The following is a 19304-nucleotide window of genomic DNA, read 5'->3' as shown; positions in this document are numbered from 1 at the left end:
CTAGGACAGGCGTGAAAGTAAACATACTGCCACCTTATATCAGCATCAATCTTGATACACAGGCAAAATTAGGTTGTAGGCTTTTTGAAGGCACCGGTCTTAGTTTTGATTGTGGCTGCGCGAACTAATCCGTCTTTGGCAGGATAAACGACGATGACACACCCAGGTTAAAGGTGGACATCCAACTTCGATGACAAGAACACTACGTCGATCGTTGAGTGTGCTGCCACTTGGATCGCGGTTGAAGAGAAACCAAATAGTCATTTTTCCAGGGATTCCAGAATCCACGTCGAAAGTTCTGAATAAATTTCCACTCAGAACACCGTGTGCGAGCAGCTATATATGTGTTTGGAACGGAAGTCAAAGTATTATCTGTATTTTAAACTGCTGACGATTTCGCAATCTCGTCGGTGCCCCCAAATGTTTGGTGGCGGATAATCAAATGGCGCCGACATACAGGTGTGAAGTTTCGTTTTGCTATAACTTTAATGAATTCAAATACTCGATACAAATCGCAAATCGTAAACATACAGAAGTTATATAGAACTATTATTATGTTTATATAGAAACATCTAATAATAATCCGACAGCATAGTTTAGATAAAAATAACTATTAAAACAGTTATAGGTCAGCTACATTCTTACGAATTCCGGAGTGACGACAATGTTAAAAAATCGTGGTCCGAACGGAGGACAATGAAGAAATGTAAATTAATTATGAGAGGGCTGAAAGTAAACAAATAAAATGAAAAAAAAAATCATTTAAATAACGCAAATTTCAATTAATGTCATAAAAAGAGGATAGAGGTTTGTATAAAACTGTAGCTATTTTTCGAGAGCAGATCATAGTTCGGCATGATCAACTGTTTCTTTGAATTTACTTTTGGAAAGATTTAAAAAGGATTTGAAAAATATTTTGTAACATTTCTAAGGCCGATGATTAAAAATAAAAAAACTGAAGTTCACTCTAGTAATAAATATTCTTCGGAGTAGGTAGAATAAACAAAACGAATATGCAATTACAAAACCTGTAGTGAATAAATAAATAAATTAAAAAAACCTGTATAAATGATAACCAGAAGTAGGAAGATAATATAGGAAAATATAAGAACCCAAAACTTCTTTTCATAGCAAAAATATGTACTACTTAAAATAGATAAAAAAAATCAATTAAAAAGCATAAAGATTGTCAAAACAAATCATCTCAACACTGCGGCAGTTGAAAGAAAGATAGCAGTCCTCAAAGTCAAAAGTTTTAACGAAATCAGACAGAGAAAGTGTAAAAGTACTTGTAATGATCTAATTTAAGCGAAAATAATAATTTGAAAATCGAAAATCAGTTTTATATATGTAATTTAGTTTTTAAAAAATTTTAACAGATTTGAAGATAAATTTTTGGATTGTATAATATTTTTTTTATGTATTTACATGCTTTCTTTGAATTTACTTATGTTTTCTGACTTTGAATGATATTGTAAATTAGTTCGCAGCAGTAATCATTTTACTTGTTTTCAATTGAATTTACATAAATAAAACATTTAATTTGCTTTATATGAATGAGATATAATATTACATTGTATTTGTTAAATTATTTAATTTTATTTAACTTTACTAATTATCTGCTAATGAAACAGTATATATATTCATTTAGTGCAATTTCTATTATTTAAGTGCTTTCGGCTTTTGCATTTTGCTTTTTCTCCTAAGCTCGCTTAACAGGAAATATATATTGTAAGATTTTTCTTACAATTTATTATATAACTCATAATGGTGGTTAACAAGGAAGAACATAAATCAAAAGCGAAACAAAAACAATATAAAATCAAAAAAAAAAAATAAAAATAAAATAAAAATAAAAAATCTGGATGAGTTACCATTCGTCCAAAACGTTCGGAAGTCTTACGAGTTCCGAATAGAAATTAACTCAATGGAAGAAGTTACATCTTTGTTAAAAGAATATGCAGGTATGAAATAATACTCCTGACAATAGTTTGTAATATCATTTTACAAAGAAAGAACGCTTCCAGCAGATATCTGAAGTCAAATGAAAGCAATCTATTTAAAGGGACTGATGCATTAAAATCTGAAAATTTTTATTGTACAGCTCCATCATGCCTTTTTTTTTTTTTTTCAACTTAGGAAAAGAAGTAAATGCTAAGGCATTTTTGTCATTTGAAGAATAGAACCACAGGCCGCATAACAGGGCTTTTTTTTTTTTTTTTTTTCATTTAGTTTTTAAAGTAATGAAATATTTAACTGAAGTTACGGTACTAGACTAAATATAACCTTATCAAGTCATAATATTCTGGCTTGTATATGTGCTTTTTTATCAATAACTTTTAAACTGATCGTGTAGATGTATTAGGAAATGGTCCAATTTAATTTCCTGTTCCAACTTAAAAGTGATCCGGGTTTTTTATATATGCAGGAAAAGAAAATCCTTCCACACTGATGATTGGAATGCCATAATTAAGGCTTCTAATTCATATTCAGTTATCGTATTCTCTCTATGGTGTGTTACTAACTACGCCGAATGAATGCTAATATGAACATGTTTTTTTCCCTGGCTGAACTGCAAGTTTCGGTGGCTCTGCAAAATACGAGGAGTTTGCTTCAAAAGGGATATTATTATTTTTCTACTTGTTAATATATTGACATTCTTACAATTTAATATTTAATAATATTGCGTGTAGCATTTGCGAGTTAAACCTTTAATATTAAAAATGCGTTTGCATATTTAATATTTAAAAACAAGGACGAAAATAAAGAAGCGATCACTGAACGTGATGTCCCATTTCAGCCTTTCCCACTTCAGGCTTTGTGGAGCTAGCAATAAAAATTGTGCTACTGGAGATCTTTTCTTTCCCTCCAAAAATATCTAGGTAAGATCATAAAAAATCGTTCAGTTAAAAATTTTCTAACTATTCCCACCTCCTTACTATAGTTGGTGAGAAGATATTGGGGGTGGAGGGAAGCAGGCATTCAAAGAATTAGACTAGACGAAATGATGTAGTAATTAAAAAAAATCATATATACTGTATTAGGTATCAACACCAGCGATATTAATGTGCTATGGTATAAGTATTTGAATATGAAGCTTAAACGGCGCAGCATCGTTGTGACATCATTTTATGTAGACTTCATAGTGAGTCATAATCATATCCTTTCGCATGTTCACTTAGCCTGGGTCCTGAATAAAAAGGCTGAGATGAGAATCGTTCTTACCTAGTCCAAAGTGTAAGGGTGTCATTGGACAATTTTCAAAAAAAGAACATCTGGGAAAGCCTAAAATGGAATATAATTTATTGAAGATGCAAAAATTAAAAGAGACTACGGACTTTTCATAAGACTTTTCTTCTCTTTTTTAAGCAAAAACCGATTAGCTCATATTTCTGAGGATCTTTTTCAAGGATTACCTATTGCTCATGTGTACCTAGACGGCAATAACATTCTGGCAATCGAAATTGAAAAACTTCGGAAATTGAATAAAATATCAGTGTCTATCATAATGAGTGAGTATTAAGTTTTGCATATAATATGTATATAAACCTGAGCTAAATTAAACTAAATAAATTTAACTCTACAGTGTTAATTGAATTTGGTATATGTTTATTTGGTATCTGTCTTTTTTATTATTATTAAACTTGATTATTTCTTTCACATTTCGAAATTTAGATTTATTCCAAATAAAATTCGCCCATTTTTTATGATTTATTTTTAAAATTTGTATTTTTAAATAATTTTTATAAATTTTCGAAAAACATTTTGAATTATAACCCATAAAATTTTTAACATCATCTTAAAGTAGATGTATTCTTAAGCATATCTGCAAAATATTAGAGTTTTTTATTCAAAACTTCCATGATATACGTGAATTTATATAGTGGCACAATCTGAAATTTAATATATTTTATATAAGCGATAAAAATGCCAAATATAGTTTACGCACTTTAATAAAATTATTTGAAATACTGAACGATGACGTTTTTCCACTCATTTATAATGAAAAAGGGAAAGGAAAATAGTTCGCTATAAATTAAGAAGTTCGCCAAGATAAATTTATGAATTTCTCCGTAAATCTCACACCACATTTTACCCAATTTAATATTTAGGCATAATTTGAGTCGCAGAATCGAATATGGAAAAAAATCGGCATATCATTTCAGAAGAAGTCCGATTTTGTGCCAAAATACCTAAGTTATAACAATGATATATATACTAAGTCGAGCTTTCGAGACATGAAGAACGCAATTTGAATTTTGTCAACCGGTCCAGTAGAACGGGAATTCAGCAAATTAAAAATTATTTTGACATATTTGCAATCAGCGATGGGACAAGATCACCTAAGAGTGATCTAGCATGTTTATATGTGGAAAGCGAAAAATTTGAAATGATCGAATTTGATGAAATAATTAATAAATTTGCTTCATCCAAGGCAAGAAAAATTTATACATAGTAATTAATTATATAAATGTAGTATTAGAATATTATATTATTATTAATAATAAATATATCTACTTATCTATAATACATATTGAACTTTTCATTGTTTAAAAATTGAACGTTTTTTAATATCGTATGTCTGATTTTTCCGCCCGACACATGCATTTCCGAATCTAATGCTAATCTTGATTTTATACTAGATTTTTTGCCTTAAATTTAAAGCCTAACTTGAGTCTGTTGTCCCTAAAATCTGTATAGCATTTCGAAAGTGTAGTTAGGTAGTGACTATTCTTAATACACTCATGTCCATAAATTAAAGGTAATGCAAAATCCGGCAAAGGAAGAGTTAGAAGCAAAACATATTTGACTTATTTGTAAAGCTTATTTATTAAACAAAATGTAAAGAGCAAAAAAAAGATGCTATATGTTTGATATTATTAAAAAATTAGCGAGCAAATTACAAAAAAAAAAAAAAAAAAAAAAAAAAAAAACTATTTACAGAAAACCAATATTACATGGTTGGTATGATTGTTAATACATTGTAAGTCTCCCAGACGATGCAACACAGTCCGTACAATGCCTAGGCATGCTGAGTATCAAATTATCGATCTGATCTTGGGGGATATTACACCACTCAAAAAGCAATGCTCTCCGAAGTTCCGGTAGACATGTAGGAGGAGGTTGACGGGCTGCAACTCGTCGACCAAGCATGTCCCACACGTGCCCTACTGGATTCAAGTCCGGTGAGAATGCTGGCCAGTCCATACGGGTGATATCCTCCGATTGAAGGCATTCGCTTACGATGTTTGCACTGTGAGGACGGGCGTTGTCATCCATAAACACAAATTGTGCGCCCATGGCACCCCGAAACAAACGTACATGTTGTTCCAGAATGACGTCCCGATAGATTTTGTGCTTGTCATGGTTCTAATTTGAACATGCAGTCACTTCTGGAACCCAGAATAATTCCACCCAAACGAGCACTCCTGCACCACCGTAACGGTGTCGTTCAATGATGTTTTCTCGTTGGTAACGGGTACCTGGAGCTCTCCATATGAAAGTCCGACGAGAATCAGACTGCAAGCTAAACCTGGACTCGTCGGAAAACATCACACAAGCCCACTGTTGCGGTGTCCACAATGCATGCTCTCTACTCCAGGCTAACCACAGACGACAGTGAGTTGCAGTACGTGAAACGCATCTTACAGGTCTACGAACATATAGAGCAATCTACCCTAAGCGTTTGTACACGGTCTGCCTTCAAATTGTCGTACCAGTGCCTGAAGACAGCTGACGAGACAGGTCTGAGGTTGTGCTCCGCCTGTTTCTTTTGGCAGTAACTGCCAAATATCGGTCCTCATTCGGCGTTGTAACTCTGAGGCGACCTGTGCTGTAACGTCTACTCACATTACCATCATCTTGGAATCGTTGCAAAAGCCTGGAGATGACACTCTGTGCAATTCCAAGTTCGTCTGATACTTCCAGTTGGGTACGCCCACATTCCAGACGGCCGATAATTCTACCACATGAAAAATCATCCAAATGCGTCCATTGTGTCATAACTATTCGGTTATTGCACTGAAATACTTATAAAGCGCCTGAGAACAATTTTACTTCTTTGCCTGTATTCCTTATATATCACTCTCTTACACTCTCGTCATTGTGACGTACCATCGGTGTCATCTGGTTACTTCCTGAAATTTGCATATGATTCTTAAGATGTGTCTAGTGATTTTAGGTTGTAAGGATCCTAAGTTTTACTAACGTTTATTTTATTTTAAATCTTTACTATCACTTCTTATTTTCTACTTCCGGCCAGAATTAAAAGCTTTAACTTATTTATGCAAATTTGTCTTGAGAACGCCAAGTACTTAAGTTGTGGCTTTTTGCCAAGCAAGAGAGAGGAAGGAGCTATTAGAAGCAGGCCGCTTGCCATAGTAGATTTACTCGGTTGCTGGTTGCCTTCAAGGCCAGAGGTTTAATCCTATTGATAATTTTAAACGTATCGTAGTGTTAGCAGTTCTCTGTACTACATACGGCTTTTTATTAATATACAGCCAATCTTGGAGTTAGGCACTTGTTTGATTAATCCAAAGTTAGTTTAGTTAGAGTTTAGTTAATATTGTTATATTCTTACGTTCAGACCACAAGTGGTTGGTCTCTGTATTCCGAAGTCCGGAAATCATTGTGAAGAGAGAAAAATAAAGGTTTTCGTATATCCTTCCTGTGTGTATTGTCTACTTCCCAAATTTATTGAACATAGCATTAGTAAGCTCCCTGTTCCGAGTCAGGACAGTTAATGTTCCCTAAGCAAGTAAGGAGGAACACGGAACCTGATAGTGGCGCCCGACGAAGAAGAATAACCATGGCCGAGTTTCAAGAAGAACCTGTGCTGCCTGCAGAAGCGGCTCAGAATCCAGAAATGCCAGCTGCCGCCCTGGAAGGATTTGGTTACATCGTCCAGACCATGCGCGCATCGATGTAACCAGAAGCAACATTTAATGGAAACTCACCGGTAACCAGTTTTTTGGAAAAATTGTATGACCACTTCATGCTGTATCCAGTACATGATTTCTAGTAAGTCACCTTAGCTACCAGCGCTTTGAGGGGCCAAGCGCTTAATTGGTTCAAATGTATAGGCAGAAGCCTCTTGGGTCAAGCGGGAAGTCCCACCTATACTTACGAAAATTTTAAGACTGCCTTAGTAAAAGCTTTCCCTGTTGTAAGAGATCGTGCAAGATTAGAAACGGAACTCTTCAGCATATACCAGAAACGAATTGAAAATCTCTCAAGCTTTATTTTAAGAAAAATTCACGTCTTCAAACTCTTGTATGGAAACCGTCCGGATCCTGAGATAATTCAAGTGATTTTGCCGAGGTTACTTCCCCAACTACAAGACTTTATTGAATTAAGGAATCCGACTACACTGGAAAAGTTATTTGAGCTAGCAATCCAGTTTGAAAGTAGAAGAACGGCGGACATTGAAAGAAGACGCCAGTATGAGCAACGAAGCCAATTTGGTGCGCCAAGACCACAGCAAAGTCAAGAACACGGCTACGGAAGCAAAGCGAATCAGATGCAAGGAAACCCGAGTATCCAAAAACAACCGGCGAACGTCGACATTTCAATAGTAAGCCACAAAAAAAGTCTGAAGGCCAGTGGAAAAAGAAGGAAGGCATGGAAAGGAAGAAACAAGATTTAAACTAAAACGGATTTCTGCTGACAGGAGGGTGCGGAAATCCGAAGGCCAAGAAAACCCCTCTTCCTTCAAGTTAAATACAGTGACGGTGAAAAATTTGACTCTTCCAAAGATTGAAGTGTTGGTGAATAACATCCCAGCCACCGCACTCCTGGATACAGGCGCGCAGTGTTCCTGTGTGGCAGAAGATTTTTTAGGAAGTATTTCCGTAAATACCGCATATATAATTCGGATAATACGACAGTGTTAGCTGCGCAGGGAGAAAGATGCAAGTGCATAGGTAAATTACCGTTATACATTTGTATCAAGGACGAGCAAGTAAAGATTATGTTTTTTATCGTAAAGAATTTGCAAGCACATATCATCTTAGGGATAGATTTTCTTTCAGAGGCAGAAGCAACGCTGGATTTTAACGAAGCGTCCCTTAAGCTGACGATGAAACCAGTTCGAGAAGAAAAAACAGAACCACCAACGTTAAACCTCCACCACCTGCCTAAGGAAGAGCAACAAAAAATTCGACAAGTGGATCCGGCACGACAGGCACTGCAGGCACAAGCTCCAGAGGTGGAACAACGACAATCACAAGGGCAAGCCATTAGGAGGCAGGAGCAATTGAAAAGAAAGTTTCCCCGTTGGAAAATTGAAGGTAACAAGAAAAAGAAGCCGTTCCACCGACCAGAAAAGAGAGGGCACGACCATCCCCAGAATGAAGAAGAGAGAAGTACGACGAATGCAAAGAGAGCCAGGAGAAAGGACGGCAACTATAACCCGGCTCCCAAACGGAAGATATACCCATCGGACAGGAGTCTATGCAGCAAATGTCGACGAATTGATGAAGGAACACCAGCTGCGGAGGCAAAGAAACAAGGCAAATTTGAACAGCCAGCAACGAGATCCAAGCAGGAACGAGAGAGAGTTGTCCAGGTTCCGCCAAGACCAGCTGCCATCAAACGGCCGAGACCACAGGCAGCGGCTAAAAAAAAGGTCTTCAAGGGTAACCCAACTGGAAGGAAAAGAAAGCTCATGGAGGAAGGAACGAAAGGGCGAACCCGCACAAGAAGGAAGATAAACCAAACCGTAGTCTTCGCTACCTTCCAGGACTGGGCAGAAAAAAGGATGTCCGAATATCACAAAGATAAGTAAAACTTTATGTTACTTTGAAACCTTAAGTTAATCTTTCATTCTTACTGCAAGTGGCAGAATTCAAGAAGTTTTACCTCATGTGAGGTCTACCTTTATCGCCAAAAAGGCGAGAAATGAGTTGTTACCTATTTTGGTATTATGTTTTTCAATTACTCGCGAGTAAAACTAAAATTAATGTATAAGAGGAATGTGTAAATACTTGAATATTGTAAAAGCGTTGATAATCTTTGAGAAAGGTACCTTAAGAAAAATTGTAAAAGTTATTGTATAAAATTTTTAGTTAAAAAATTCTGGCAAGAAAGAAGTTTTAGTCTGAAAGACTTTTGAAATGTAGTATTTCAATGTAGAAGAATTGTCACTTGCTTAAAAAAGAATAGAAGTTAACAATATACTACTAATGTATGTTTTAAAATGCGTAAAATTAACGGCATGTTAATATGTCCTTATATACATTGTGAACTGTTATTTTAAACGTTAAGAAATACTGTGATATGTTAAAAGTGAAAGTAATGCCAAAAATTTTAACTTATTCGTGTGACTGTAAAAAGAGCAAATTATTGTGAATATGTGTTAAAGGTTGAATGAATGTAGTTAGGCTCTCTGACGCTACACTTCAGAGTTAGCCACTTTTCAGAATAGTACCTCAGGGTTTAGAGATGAATATAAGGTGTGTTCTGAGGTCTTGTTATGTTGAATTTTAACACGTTAGTGTTTTGATTGCAGGCGGTAGTGTTGAACACTTGTACATAAACACGTTCGTGTTTGGAGTTTTCCTTTACAACATATGTCAGAGAGCACGGGGAGATAATTAAATAACGTCACGAATGAAAGAAGAATGTAAAACAGAAATATAAGTATTCATGTTACTTGCCATTTAATTGTGTAACATTTCATTAAACTAGTTTTCCTTCCAGATCTCTGGAAGGAACCAGATTTCAACTAAGAACTCCTATTTAGATGCAGTACAGATGAAAAGTAATTGTCCAAGGAGTTGATAATGTAAAAACGACTTTTTTTTAATTTCTAGTTTCTAGTGAGAAATGTTTGTAAAAGATTGGCCTCGCGTTAGATTCTAGAGCTAAAAGTTTTCAACAAGGTCGTTTTAGACCTCAGTTTCAAACTAATTAACTCTGGCGGGAAGTATGTAAGGATCCTAAGTTTTACTAATGTTTATTTTATTTTAAATCTTTACTATCACTTCTTATTTTCTACTTCCGGCCAGAATTAAAAGCTTTAACTTATTTATGCAAATTTGTCTTGCGAACGCCAAGTACTTAAGTTGTGGCATTTTGCCAAGCAAGAGAGAGGAAGGAGCTATTAGAAGCAGGTCGCTTGCCATAGTAGTTTTACTCGGTTGCTGGTTGCCTTCAAGGCCAGAGGTTTAATCCTATTGATAATTTTAAACGTATCGTAGTGTTAGCAGTTCTCTGTACTACATACGGCTTTTTGTTAATATACAGCCAATCTTGGAGTTAGGCACTTGTTTGATTAATCCAAAGTTAGTTTAGTTAGAGTTTAGTTAATATTGTTATATTCTTACGTTCAGACCACAAGTGGTTGGTCTCTGTATTCCGACGTCCGGAAATCATTGTGAAGAGAGAAAAATAAAGGGTTTCGTATACCCTTCCTGTGTGTATTGTCTACTTCCCAAATTTATTGAACATAGCTTTAGTAAGCTCCCTGTTCCGAGTCAGGACAGTTAATGTTCCCTAAGCAAGTAAGGAGGAACACAGAACCTGATAAGGTGATATATTTATTTTAGAGTTCGATTTCCGCGTGACTCCGAATTATCCTTAATTTATTGACATGAGTGTATTTTAGAGTATTTTAAGGTAGATTCGGCATTTTATTATTATTTGCATTATTTTCTTATTACGAATATATTCTATACATTATCTTACTGTTAGTGTTTTTTGGGAGGAGGCGCCAAAAAACACAACCAGTGATTACGAATATGTAAATCATTGGTTGCAATAAATGAAAAGGGGGATCAACCTCGAATGATCCTTATTTATTTTCAACTGATCCCTCAAGAAAAACGAAAAGTTTGATATTTTTGTCACGTCAAAATATGTAAAAAGTCCAAACCTTAAATATCTAGGTTAATTTTTGTTGTATAGAAGTTAAACTTTTTGTGTCCCATATTTTTAAAAAGAAATATAATATAATATATATATATATATATAGATAGATATATAGATATGTAGATATAGATACAGATATAGATATACAGGGTATTTCAGCAAATCAGTTTCATTGACCAGCAAGATCGCCAGACCTCACTTTCATCGACTACTTCCTCTGGGGGTAAGTCAAGACATTGGTGTACGAAACCTTTGTTAGAAATTCTGAGGAACTTGTTGCACGCATTGTGGTAGCTCCTGGGGAAGATCGGGGTATGCCCGGGATTTTCCAGAACATCAGACCTTCCATGTGACGAAGGTGTGAGGCGTAGATCAGGGTCCGTGGTAGTAATTTCGAACATCTGTTTATTTCTTCAGTTGCACTAAGCATAATGAACGTGTTTCCTCACCCTGTTCGTACTCTTCCTTTCTTGTGTTTTGTATTGTTATTATCGCGCCAGGAAAGCCTTTTCGATCATGCATAGCTATGTGATTTTCCATCGTCTAGGTGTACTCTATCTCTCCTGAAAGTTTGTAACCGATTTGCTGAAACATCCTGTACTATATATATATATATATAACTACAAGAGAATTTTTTTAAAAACAATATATGTATATATATATAAATAAATTTGCCTAGTATTCTTGCGCTTTAAACTGCTGAAAATTATCATTAAAAACATAAAGTAAGAACTTTAGAACTAATGTTTCACTAAGACCAAAAATTTTGAAATTAATAAAAGATAAATTTCAAATAATTCTATACATGCAACAAAGAATTTAATAAAAACCAAAACATTTAAACAATTAATACACCAATAAAAATTAATGAAATAAATAAATAAAAAAAATTAAAATAAAATAAAAAGAGCATGACAGAACAGGAATTCACTCAACTTCAGTGCCACTGCCTCAGGGAAAAGGAACTTTGAAATCAATTGAGATCTCTTTTCTACAAAACTACTTGCTGTTCTGTATCCAGAATTAGCCGATGAACCCTTTCAATGTATTTTAATTATAATAGTTCATCTGAAAATTCTGGCTCTTTCCCAAAGCAAGTAAAAAAATAAATTCGAATTAGTATCTTGTATCTGAAATAAAGAGAATTCTATTTTGTTTAAAGAACTGAAACCGAAAGTGAAAAATTAAAATACTTCAGTGAAAATAATTAAATTAAAATTTTACCTTTAAACATATATCATATAATCTAAAGAATTTTAAACTTTAGTGAAATTATAAAACTTAGGTGAAAAAAACTTAATTAAAACTCACAATAAGTGATTAAAAACCTTGAGCACTTTCATTAGACCTCAATAGAAGCTACGAATATTGCGACTATAGTGACTTACAGGTTTGCCCTTTTGGCTTCATTAGCGAAACTAAAAAAGCTTGGCGACAAAGTAATCGCTCAAAAGGCTAAAATTTGGAACAAAAGATGGAATTTTGAAACCAAAAGAAAAACTTTTAAATACTTCAATGAAATTTTTTTAATTTTGACAAAGAAAAAAATTACTATATTAATTAAAAGAAATTAAATTCTGACTTATTTAAAACAAAAATGGGAATAAAGAACATAATTTAGTTTAAAACTTTAATTAAATTTTAAAATCAATTATTCTTTAAAAGTATTAGACTAAAAAAAAGTGCCTAAAATGATCAAAATCATTTTAATAATTGTTCTGTAGATGAGTAGAAAAATCCATAAAGATGAATTTTAGATTATTTTTAAATTGTAAATTAAAATTACATAAAAATGTACTAAGGAACTATTGTTAGAAAAGTAAAAATTCTCACGTCATGGGCTTATCGTGACGACTTTGAAAATATATATGGCCCTTGTTTAGTAACAGAATAGTAATTAAAAATAAAATAAAAACCTATAAACCTTCTAAATAACGTCCTTCATTATCTTTTTCTTTCGGAGATTCAGATAAAAAATTCATACTTTTAAAAAGTATTATAGGGTGTAGACTACTCCAGATCTCTTTAAAAGACTATTAATGAATTTTAAAGGCATTTCATTATCTTTTAAAATTTTGGTGATTATTAGAATTTCTTCTTTTTGTCTTTCTCTTTCAGTGTAAACATTTTTAATTCTGCTAATTTGGTTAATAATATTATTTACAATAACGTTTTTAGATATGTCGGAGTTCCAATTTATAAGTTTATTAGTAGAAAAATTAAAATCTTTTCTGTTATAAAAAAGTTTAATTTCTGTTAGATTATGGATGTTGTTGTTTTCGATGAGATTAAAATTGTTGAAAGTAATAATGTCATCAATATGTATATAAGTGTGTTCAAATTTACTGAAATCGTTAGCATAAAGGCTCTTTAGGAATTTGTATTCTTTAGAAAATAGAAATAAGTTACAAATATGAGTGGAATATGAACTTCCCATTGGAATTCATTGCTTTTGCAGGTAAAGAATGTTTTAATGTTTAATATAGTTACTGCATAACGAAAAATGTAGAAATTTTTTCCATTTTTGTAAATCCAGAATATTAAGTATTTCAGGAAAAAATTCTATCATTTCTAAAAGACTTTCGTAAATTTCATTGAGTAGCAGAGACGTTCAAAGAGAGAGAGGGAGAGAGGGTTGAAAGAGAGAGAGGGTTCAAAGTCAGAAAACCCTCTCTCTCCTTGAACAGAGAGATTTTAAAGTCATTAACAGTTTATATTGTAAATTTTAAGACTCCTAACTTCTTCAATGATTTTTCAAGCTGTCGTTAATAATCCAGCAGAAACTTTTGTCTTCTTTAACTTGTTCAAAAACTACATTACAAATAGTTCAGTAGACTGGTAAAAATATTATCAAAATTCTTCTTGAAGTTTCTGGCACTATTGGCTATAAATCTTAATTTTACAGGATTTTCATGAAGTTTTGGTAAGGCATAAAAGATTGGCAAATCTGTTATTTGTAGTGAAGTGAGAAATTCTCCATTTATTGTGAAAAATAGAAATTTTGTTAATAACAGTTCTTTCTTTATTTTTGCAGATATAGGTAGACGAATTTTTCAGCTCATTTTCAATTACATCATTGTAGAATTTGTTTCATAAAATACTGAAATTATTGCTTGCTTTAACAATTTTGGTTATGGTAAATTGCTTTTTCAATTGTGAAAATTCAGAAGTAAATTTTTCCAGTTTTTAAGTCCTTTAAATCCTCGTATTTTCTCAATTTTCCTTTTGCTTTGAGTAACTATTTCATTCTTCCATTCTTAAAATAAATGTGAAAGTAAACAAAGTTAAGAACTAATTTTCAAGATGAAATTATCAATATCTGAAGAAATACTTTCTATGCAATGTAATTTACTAATTAGTTTAATAGCTATAAACTTCGTTCCTTTTTTCATAAGTAATCTAATCTCTTGATCTTGAATAGTGTCCAGATTTCCTGTTATAATATGCTTGTGCTCTTCCTCAATTAAATGACAGAAATTTTTCTTCATTACAAAATCATGATGCTGCAAAATCTTCTTCATTATGTTTTTTCTTTAAATTTCATTAAAAAATTTTTGTATTGGGGTATTGATTGTTTAAAAGTTTTGTTTTTACATTTATTAAATTCTTTGTTGTATTTATAGGTTTATTTGAAATTTATTAATTATGAATTTCAAAATTTTTGGTCTTTGTGAAACATTAGTTCTAAATTTCTTACTTTATGTATATATATATGTGGCGTTCCGACAGATACTTCAACTTCTATTCATGAGATGGCGCCACGTGTAAAATCCAGTTAATCGGAGCAGCAAAGCGACATCTTTACTGACTCAGACTTCTCGTCGGACAAGTGTTCCTACGACGCTAGCACGAATTGTGTTTCGAGCTCTGTGTTGATCTCTGCAATATTGCAGATTGCAATATATAGTATATATATATATAGTATAAAAATCAAAAAGTACATGTCGGGACGGATTCAATAAAATTTTGTTCTTTCTATATGAAGGTCTAACCTTTCTTTTCCGGGTAAAAAAATTACCAAATTGATTAAACGTAAACTAATGAAACTTTCAAAAACATAATCTTTAACTGAAAATTAAAATGAAAAGAGAAACTTTTTAAAAATTACAGAACATTATGCATAACAAAACAAAATAACTTTTTTTATTAATCTCCACTGTTTAACTCTTCAAACAGAACTTGTCAAGGGAAAAGCATTTTGAAGCTTTAAACCAAGTTAATTAATGAATTCCGAATACATTTTTCGTTCCTCTGAATCATTTGAAACTCAAAAGCCCCTTTTCAACTTCATAACAACTTTCTACTAGTTCTCAAATGTTCAGATCTTTTCCCTACATGCATTCATACTCAAATAAGACCAAAAATTGGTAGGGTACGAACTGCGCGAAATTTGATCGAAGATTCTCTCCCCTCTCTTATTTAATTCACGAACTGCGCGACGTTTCCTGCCTTCTCTTTCTTTACCAAGAAGATTGGGTGCTACAAAAAGTCATTTATCGCCATTAATGGGACATTTTATTGAGACTGCAAGCCTCTATTTTCGTTTATCAATATTATAAAAATTGGGCATACAAAACAAATATTAAAATATTAATTTAAAGTCTGGCGTGTGCTAAAGTAAAAATGAACTTCTTTTACACTCATTTTAAAGTTTTATGATGCTTAAAATGATGAGCCAGATCTTTTTATTCTCTGTAAGAATTAAAAACTTTCCAAGTTGTAGATTTTAGTCTCTGATATATATATCAGTTTTGAATAATAAAATTGATAGATTAATGACATACACAAAACTGATACATAATCAACCTATCAAATATCGGATTTGTAGCGCACCTTAAATAAGTTTCTTGTCTAAATAAATATTAACAAATCATCTTAGATAGCAGAATGGTTTTAATTATCAAATTTACCATTTTAGGTAAATAGTTCTAATTTAATTTAAACAATTCTCTTTATTAAATCTAAAAATTGGATTTCTTAAGTGGTTCTAAATTCACACTAATATTATTGCAATATATTGCCGTATTAAGCTTTCCATTTTTAGTCATTGAAGTTATTTAACTATTTATGATTTATTATTTATGGTTATTTTAAGTTTATTTAACTTTCTTACAAATTCCATATTTTAATACTAGAAACGTTTAAATATTTATTCTGTTTTCCAGTTACTCTACCTGATGTACTTTGGCATACATTTAATTTCTAATGCACATTTAATTAATAAATTGATAATTATGAGCGTCTGCAGAATTTTCAGAATTAACAACAACAACGACAACAACAACAACAACAACAACAACAAAAAAAAAAAAAAAAAAAAAAAAAAAAAAAAAAAAAAAAAAAAAAAAACACGAACTCTCTTATATTGATATTTTGGGATTTTCAGTTCCCTTTAAATCCATTCCTTTTTCACATATTGTTGCACTGTATTCAAGTTTCATATGTATGTTATCATAATAATTAAAATTTATTTACAATTTATACGTCGGAGTTCCAAACACATACTAATGTTGTTATAATAGATTTCATGCTAAGCTTTTTTTTTTAAAATTTAACTATTAATTTCTGCAAACATTTACACGATTACTTTAATTAACAAAAAATATTTCTAGCACACTTTGATATGGAATAATCTTTTGCACGCCAGTGAGCTATACTAAATTTTCCAGTCTAGTTCAGACATCATGACTATTATTGATGTTATTTATAAAAAATACAATTGGTATGCTTTATAATTATTTAATTTATGATATTATTATAATATTCCTTGCTGTAATATTGTGATTAATGAAAGATGTTTGTAATGCTAATATGTATGTTTACTAATACCTTTTATTTTCTTTGTTAATTCTCGCATTTATTACTGTTATTCAAATAATTAGCCTGCTTGTTAAATATTCTATACCTGTGCTTGTGATTGTGATATGTAATTCTATTTCTTTATTTTTATATTCCTCTTGGCTACAATCGGCTTCGAAAAGTAAAACTGTAATCATGTAGGCAACGGGGGAAGAAATTTTGATTCGCGCACTTGGAGTACACCCCAAAAATTATATACAAAAGATAAATAATAGTCAAAAATTGTAAAAAAAAAAAAAAAAAAAAAAAAAAAAAACCTGTAAAAGGCCTAAAAAAAACCCTAAAAAGGGCAAAAGAAACTAATTACATAAACTAAAATAATTCAAGATGAAAAATTCTACATCAAGAATTAATGAATCAGTTTTGTTTCTTCAAAATAAATTGTTCAGTCGAATTATATAAAGCCTAAAACCAAAACGGCTCAATTACTCGAAAATTAGCTTTTTGTGAATTTTAAATTTGTGCCAAAATATACTCATAAAAATAAGCTAATGGAGCGAGCTGAGTTAAATTGAAAATAAAATTTATTAAAAATGAAAACAAGGAAATTAAGAAAACAAAAGACAAACATACCTTTCATATTCTATTCTTCCATATCAGCAGAATGTTTCAAAAGCCAAAAGAATGGATGCTGATAGGGTTGGTAGAATTAAGACGAACCCTGCTTAGGGGTTTACCATATATATATATATAGGTGTTCGAATAATACTCGACTTTTTCTATTCTTTTGCAATCACTATATCGACATTCCGGCGAAATTAAAAGTTTTTAATATATAGCAGTGAGTAAATATCGAATAAAATTTTCTTGGTATGCTCAGGGTGATAAGAAGGTAACTCAGTTCCTTTAATAATTAGACTTCGAACTTTTTATTAAATACAGCATACAAGAGAAAACATTTCGTTTTATTGAATGCAAAAAGAAATTTTTAATAAAATGAAAACAATGTTTGTAGATGAGCCGAATCTAACTATGAAAAATATAACGGATCAGGAATCGGAAGTAGCTCCAAGTAGAGATGTTGACTGAATATTGAGAAAGAAAAGTTCAAGATACAAATTACAGGTAAATATACCTTTGTATAAACCTTTCTTTAAAATTATAATGAAACGCTATATAGCCATACATTTTAACGAACAGGGCATCCACTGAAATACAAGGGGCTCATTCCTAATCTACCACTGCAAAAAGGTTACGTGATTTTCCGTTTTTCAGGGCATATATAGTGGTGGACAAAAATAATTCATCACGCTCTGAAAAAGCGGAAAAATGTGAAAATGATGAGTTTCACGTATATATTTCATATAAAGATCATAATGCTACAGTACAATACAGTTGTAGGATTAATCTTAATCAAGTTTTATTAATTAACAAATTATTTAAACTTAATTATTCGTTGCAACCTTGTGTGGGAAAATTTTATAATTCAGGCAGGATGGGGTGACATAATTTACAATCCACGGATATTGCGTCAGCCCTGTTTGCCACTACACATCTTGTAGTCTATTTTCAAATAACACTGTTTCTACTTCCTTGTACGAAGTAAAGGAAGTATTGTAATCACGAAAATGTCCAGGTACCATATTTCAACGAAAATATCCATTTTAACCGCTATCGAATGCAATTTAAAGATGTTTTTGTGTGACATCTATACGTAAGGACAGAATAAAGGACTCTTATTCCCCGAACGAATTATAAAACTGATCTAAAATGGATTCAGAAGAGATATTTTCGTGGCGTCTGTACCTCCTTACGTATGTATGTATCTCGCATAACTCAAAAACAAATAGCCTCAGAACGTTGAAATTTTGTATGTGGGACTGCTATAACATGTAGATGTGCACCTCCTTTTTTGGTTGCAATCGGCGGCACTAAAAGTATATATATATCCACTCTGTTACTCGGCTCAGTATCTTTATTCTTATATGTTTGTAAATTACGCATTTTTTGCTTTAAAAATGACTGAATTATATTGTTATCTTCCCGTTAAGGATTTTACGTCTTTAGTTAACCTGCATGCTATAGTTGTAGAATTAGCAACAATTTAAAAGCTGTTTAAGTGCGGCTAAGTCTAATTTTTTTTTTTTTTTTACCACAGTAGGCCATATTTGTTTACATTTGAAACTGAATAGTGGATTTATTGCTAATCTAGAGAAACTAAGCTTCGCAACAACAAAGTAACGTCTTCTTTCATTATTGCGACTTAAATTATGCTTAATCCATTCTGGAAATATCATTTAAGTTATTAAACTATCCCATATATTGACTCAGCATAGCGTCCATAACGAAAATCAGTTTCTACGCTTTCACTGTCTTTTTGCCGAGTGAGACCAAAAGTAAACTTTCAGTTTTGTGCACCGAAAAATCTGCCTTACCGAATTGCTTGTTTTTGCGTAGAAACTGCAATTTTAATTGTAAAAAAAAATTTTTTTAGATTCTTTTATTTGTATTTGGTGTTTTATGTTTTTCTATAGCTTTCAATTTTTAATATAGATATTTTGAATTTTTATGTATTTTTGCCTTGTCGCGAAGTGAGAACTGAATTAAGTGAATGAGAAGTGTATCTCTAATGAAAC

The 19304-nt window shown here is 32.2% G+C and overlaps 1 protein-coding gene across 3 annotated transcripts in view; it reads left to right on the top strand.

The window, feature by feature from the left end:
* Window positions 1-19304, top strand: part of LOC118200274 (uncharacterized) — a 30279-nt gene that overhangs the window by 1447 nt on the left and 9528 nt on the right. For 2 of the 3 annotated variants that reach the window (XM_035372220.2, XM_035372219.2), the window contains exons 2-3: window positions 3370-3512; window positions 17684-17793. In XM_035372220.2, the coding sequence (XP_035228111.2) occupies window positions 3370-3512; window positions 17684-17757 (217 nt within the window). In that variant the 3' untranslated portion in view covers window positions 17758-17793. The remainder of the gene's footprint in view (window positions 1-3369; window positions 3513-17683; window positions 17794-19304) is intronic. The other variant, XM_035372222.2, reaches the window with a different exon arrangement.

This window comes from Stegodyphus dumicola, chromosome 10 (genome assembly GCF_044657685.1).
Source record: "Stegodyphus dumicola isolate Sdum_Otavi_A_Nest chromosome 10, ASM4465768v1".
Lineage (NCBI taxonomy): Eukaryota > Metazoa > Arthropoda > Arachnida > Araneae > Eresidae > Stegodyphus > Stegodyphus dumicola.
The sequence above is the reverse complement of the archived record's forward strand: the minus strand, read 5'-3'. Positions and strand labels throughout refer to the sequence as shown.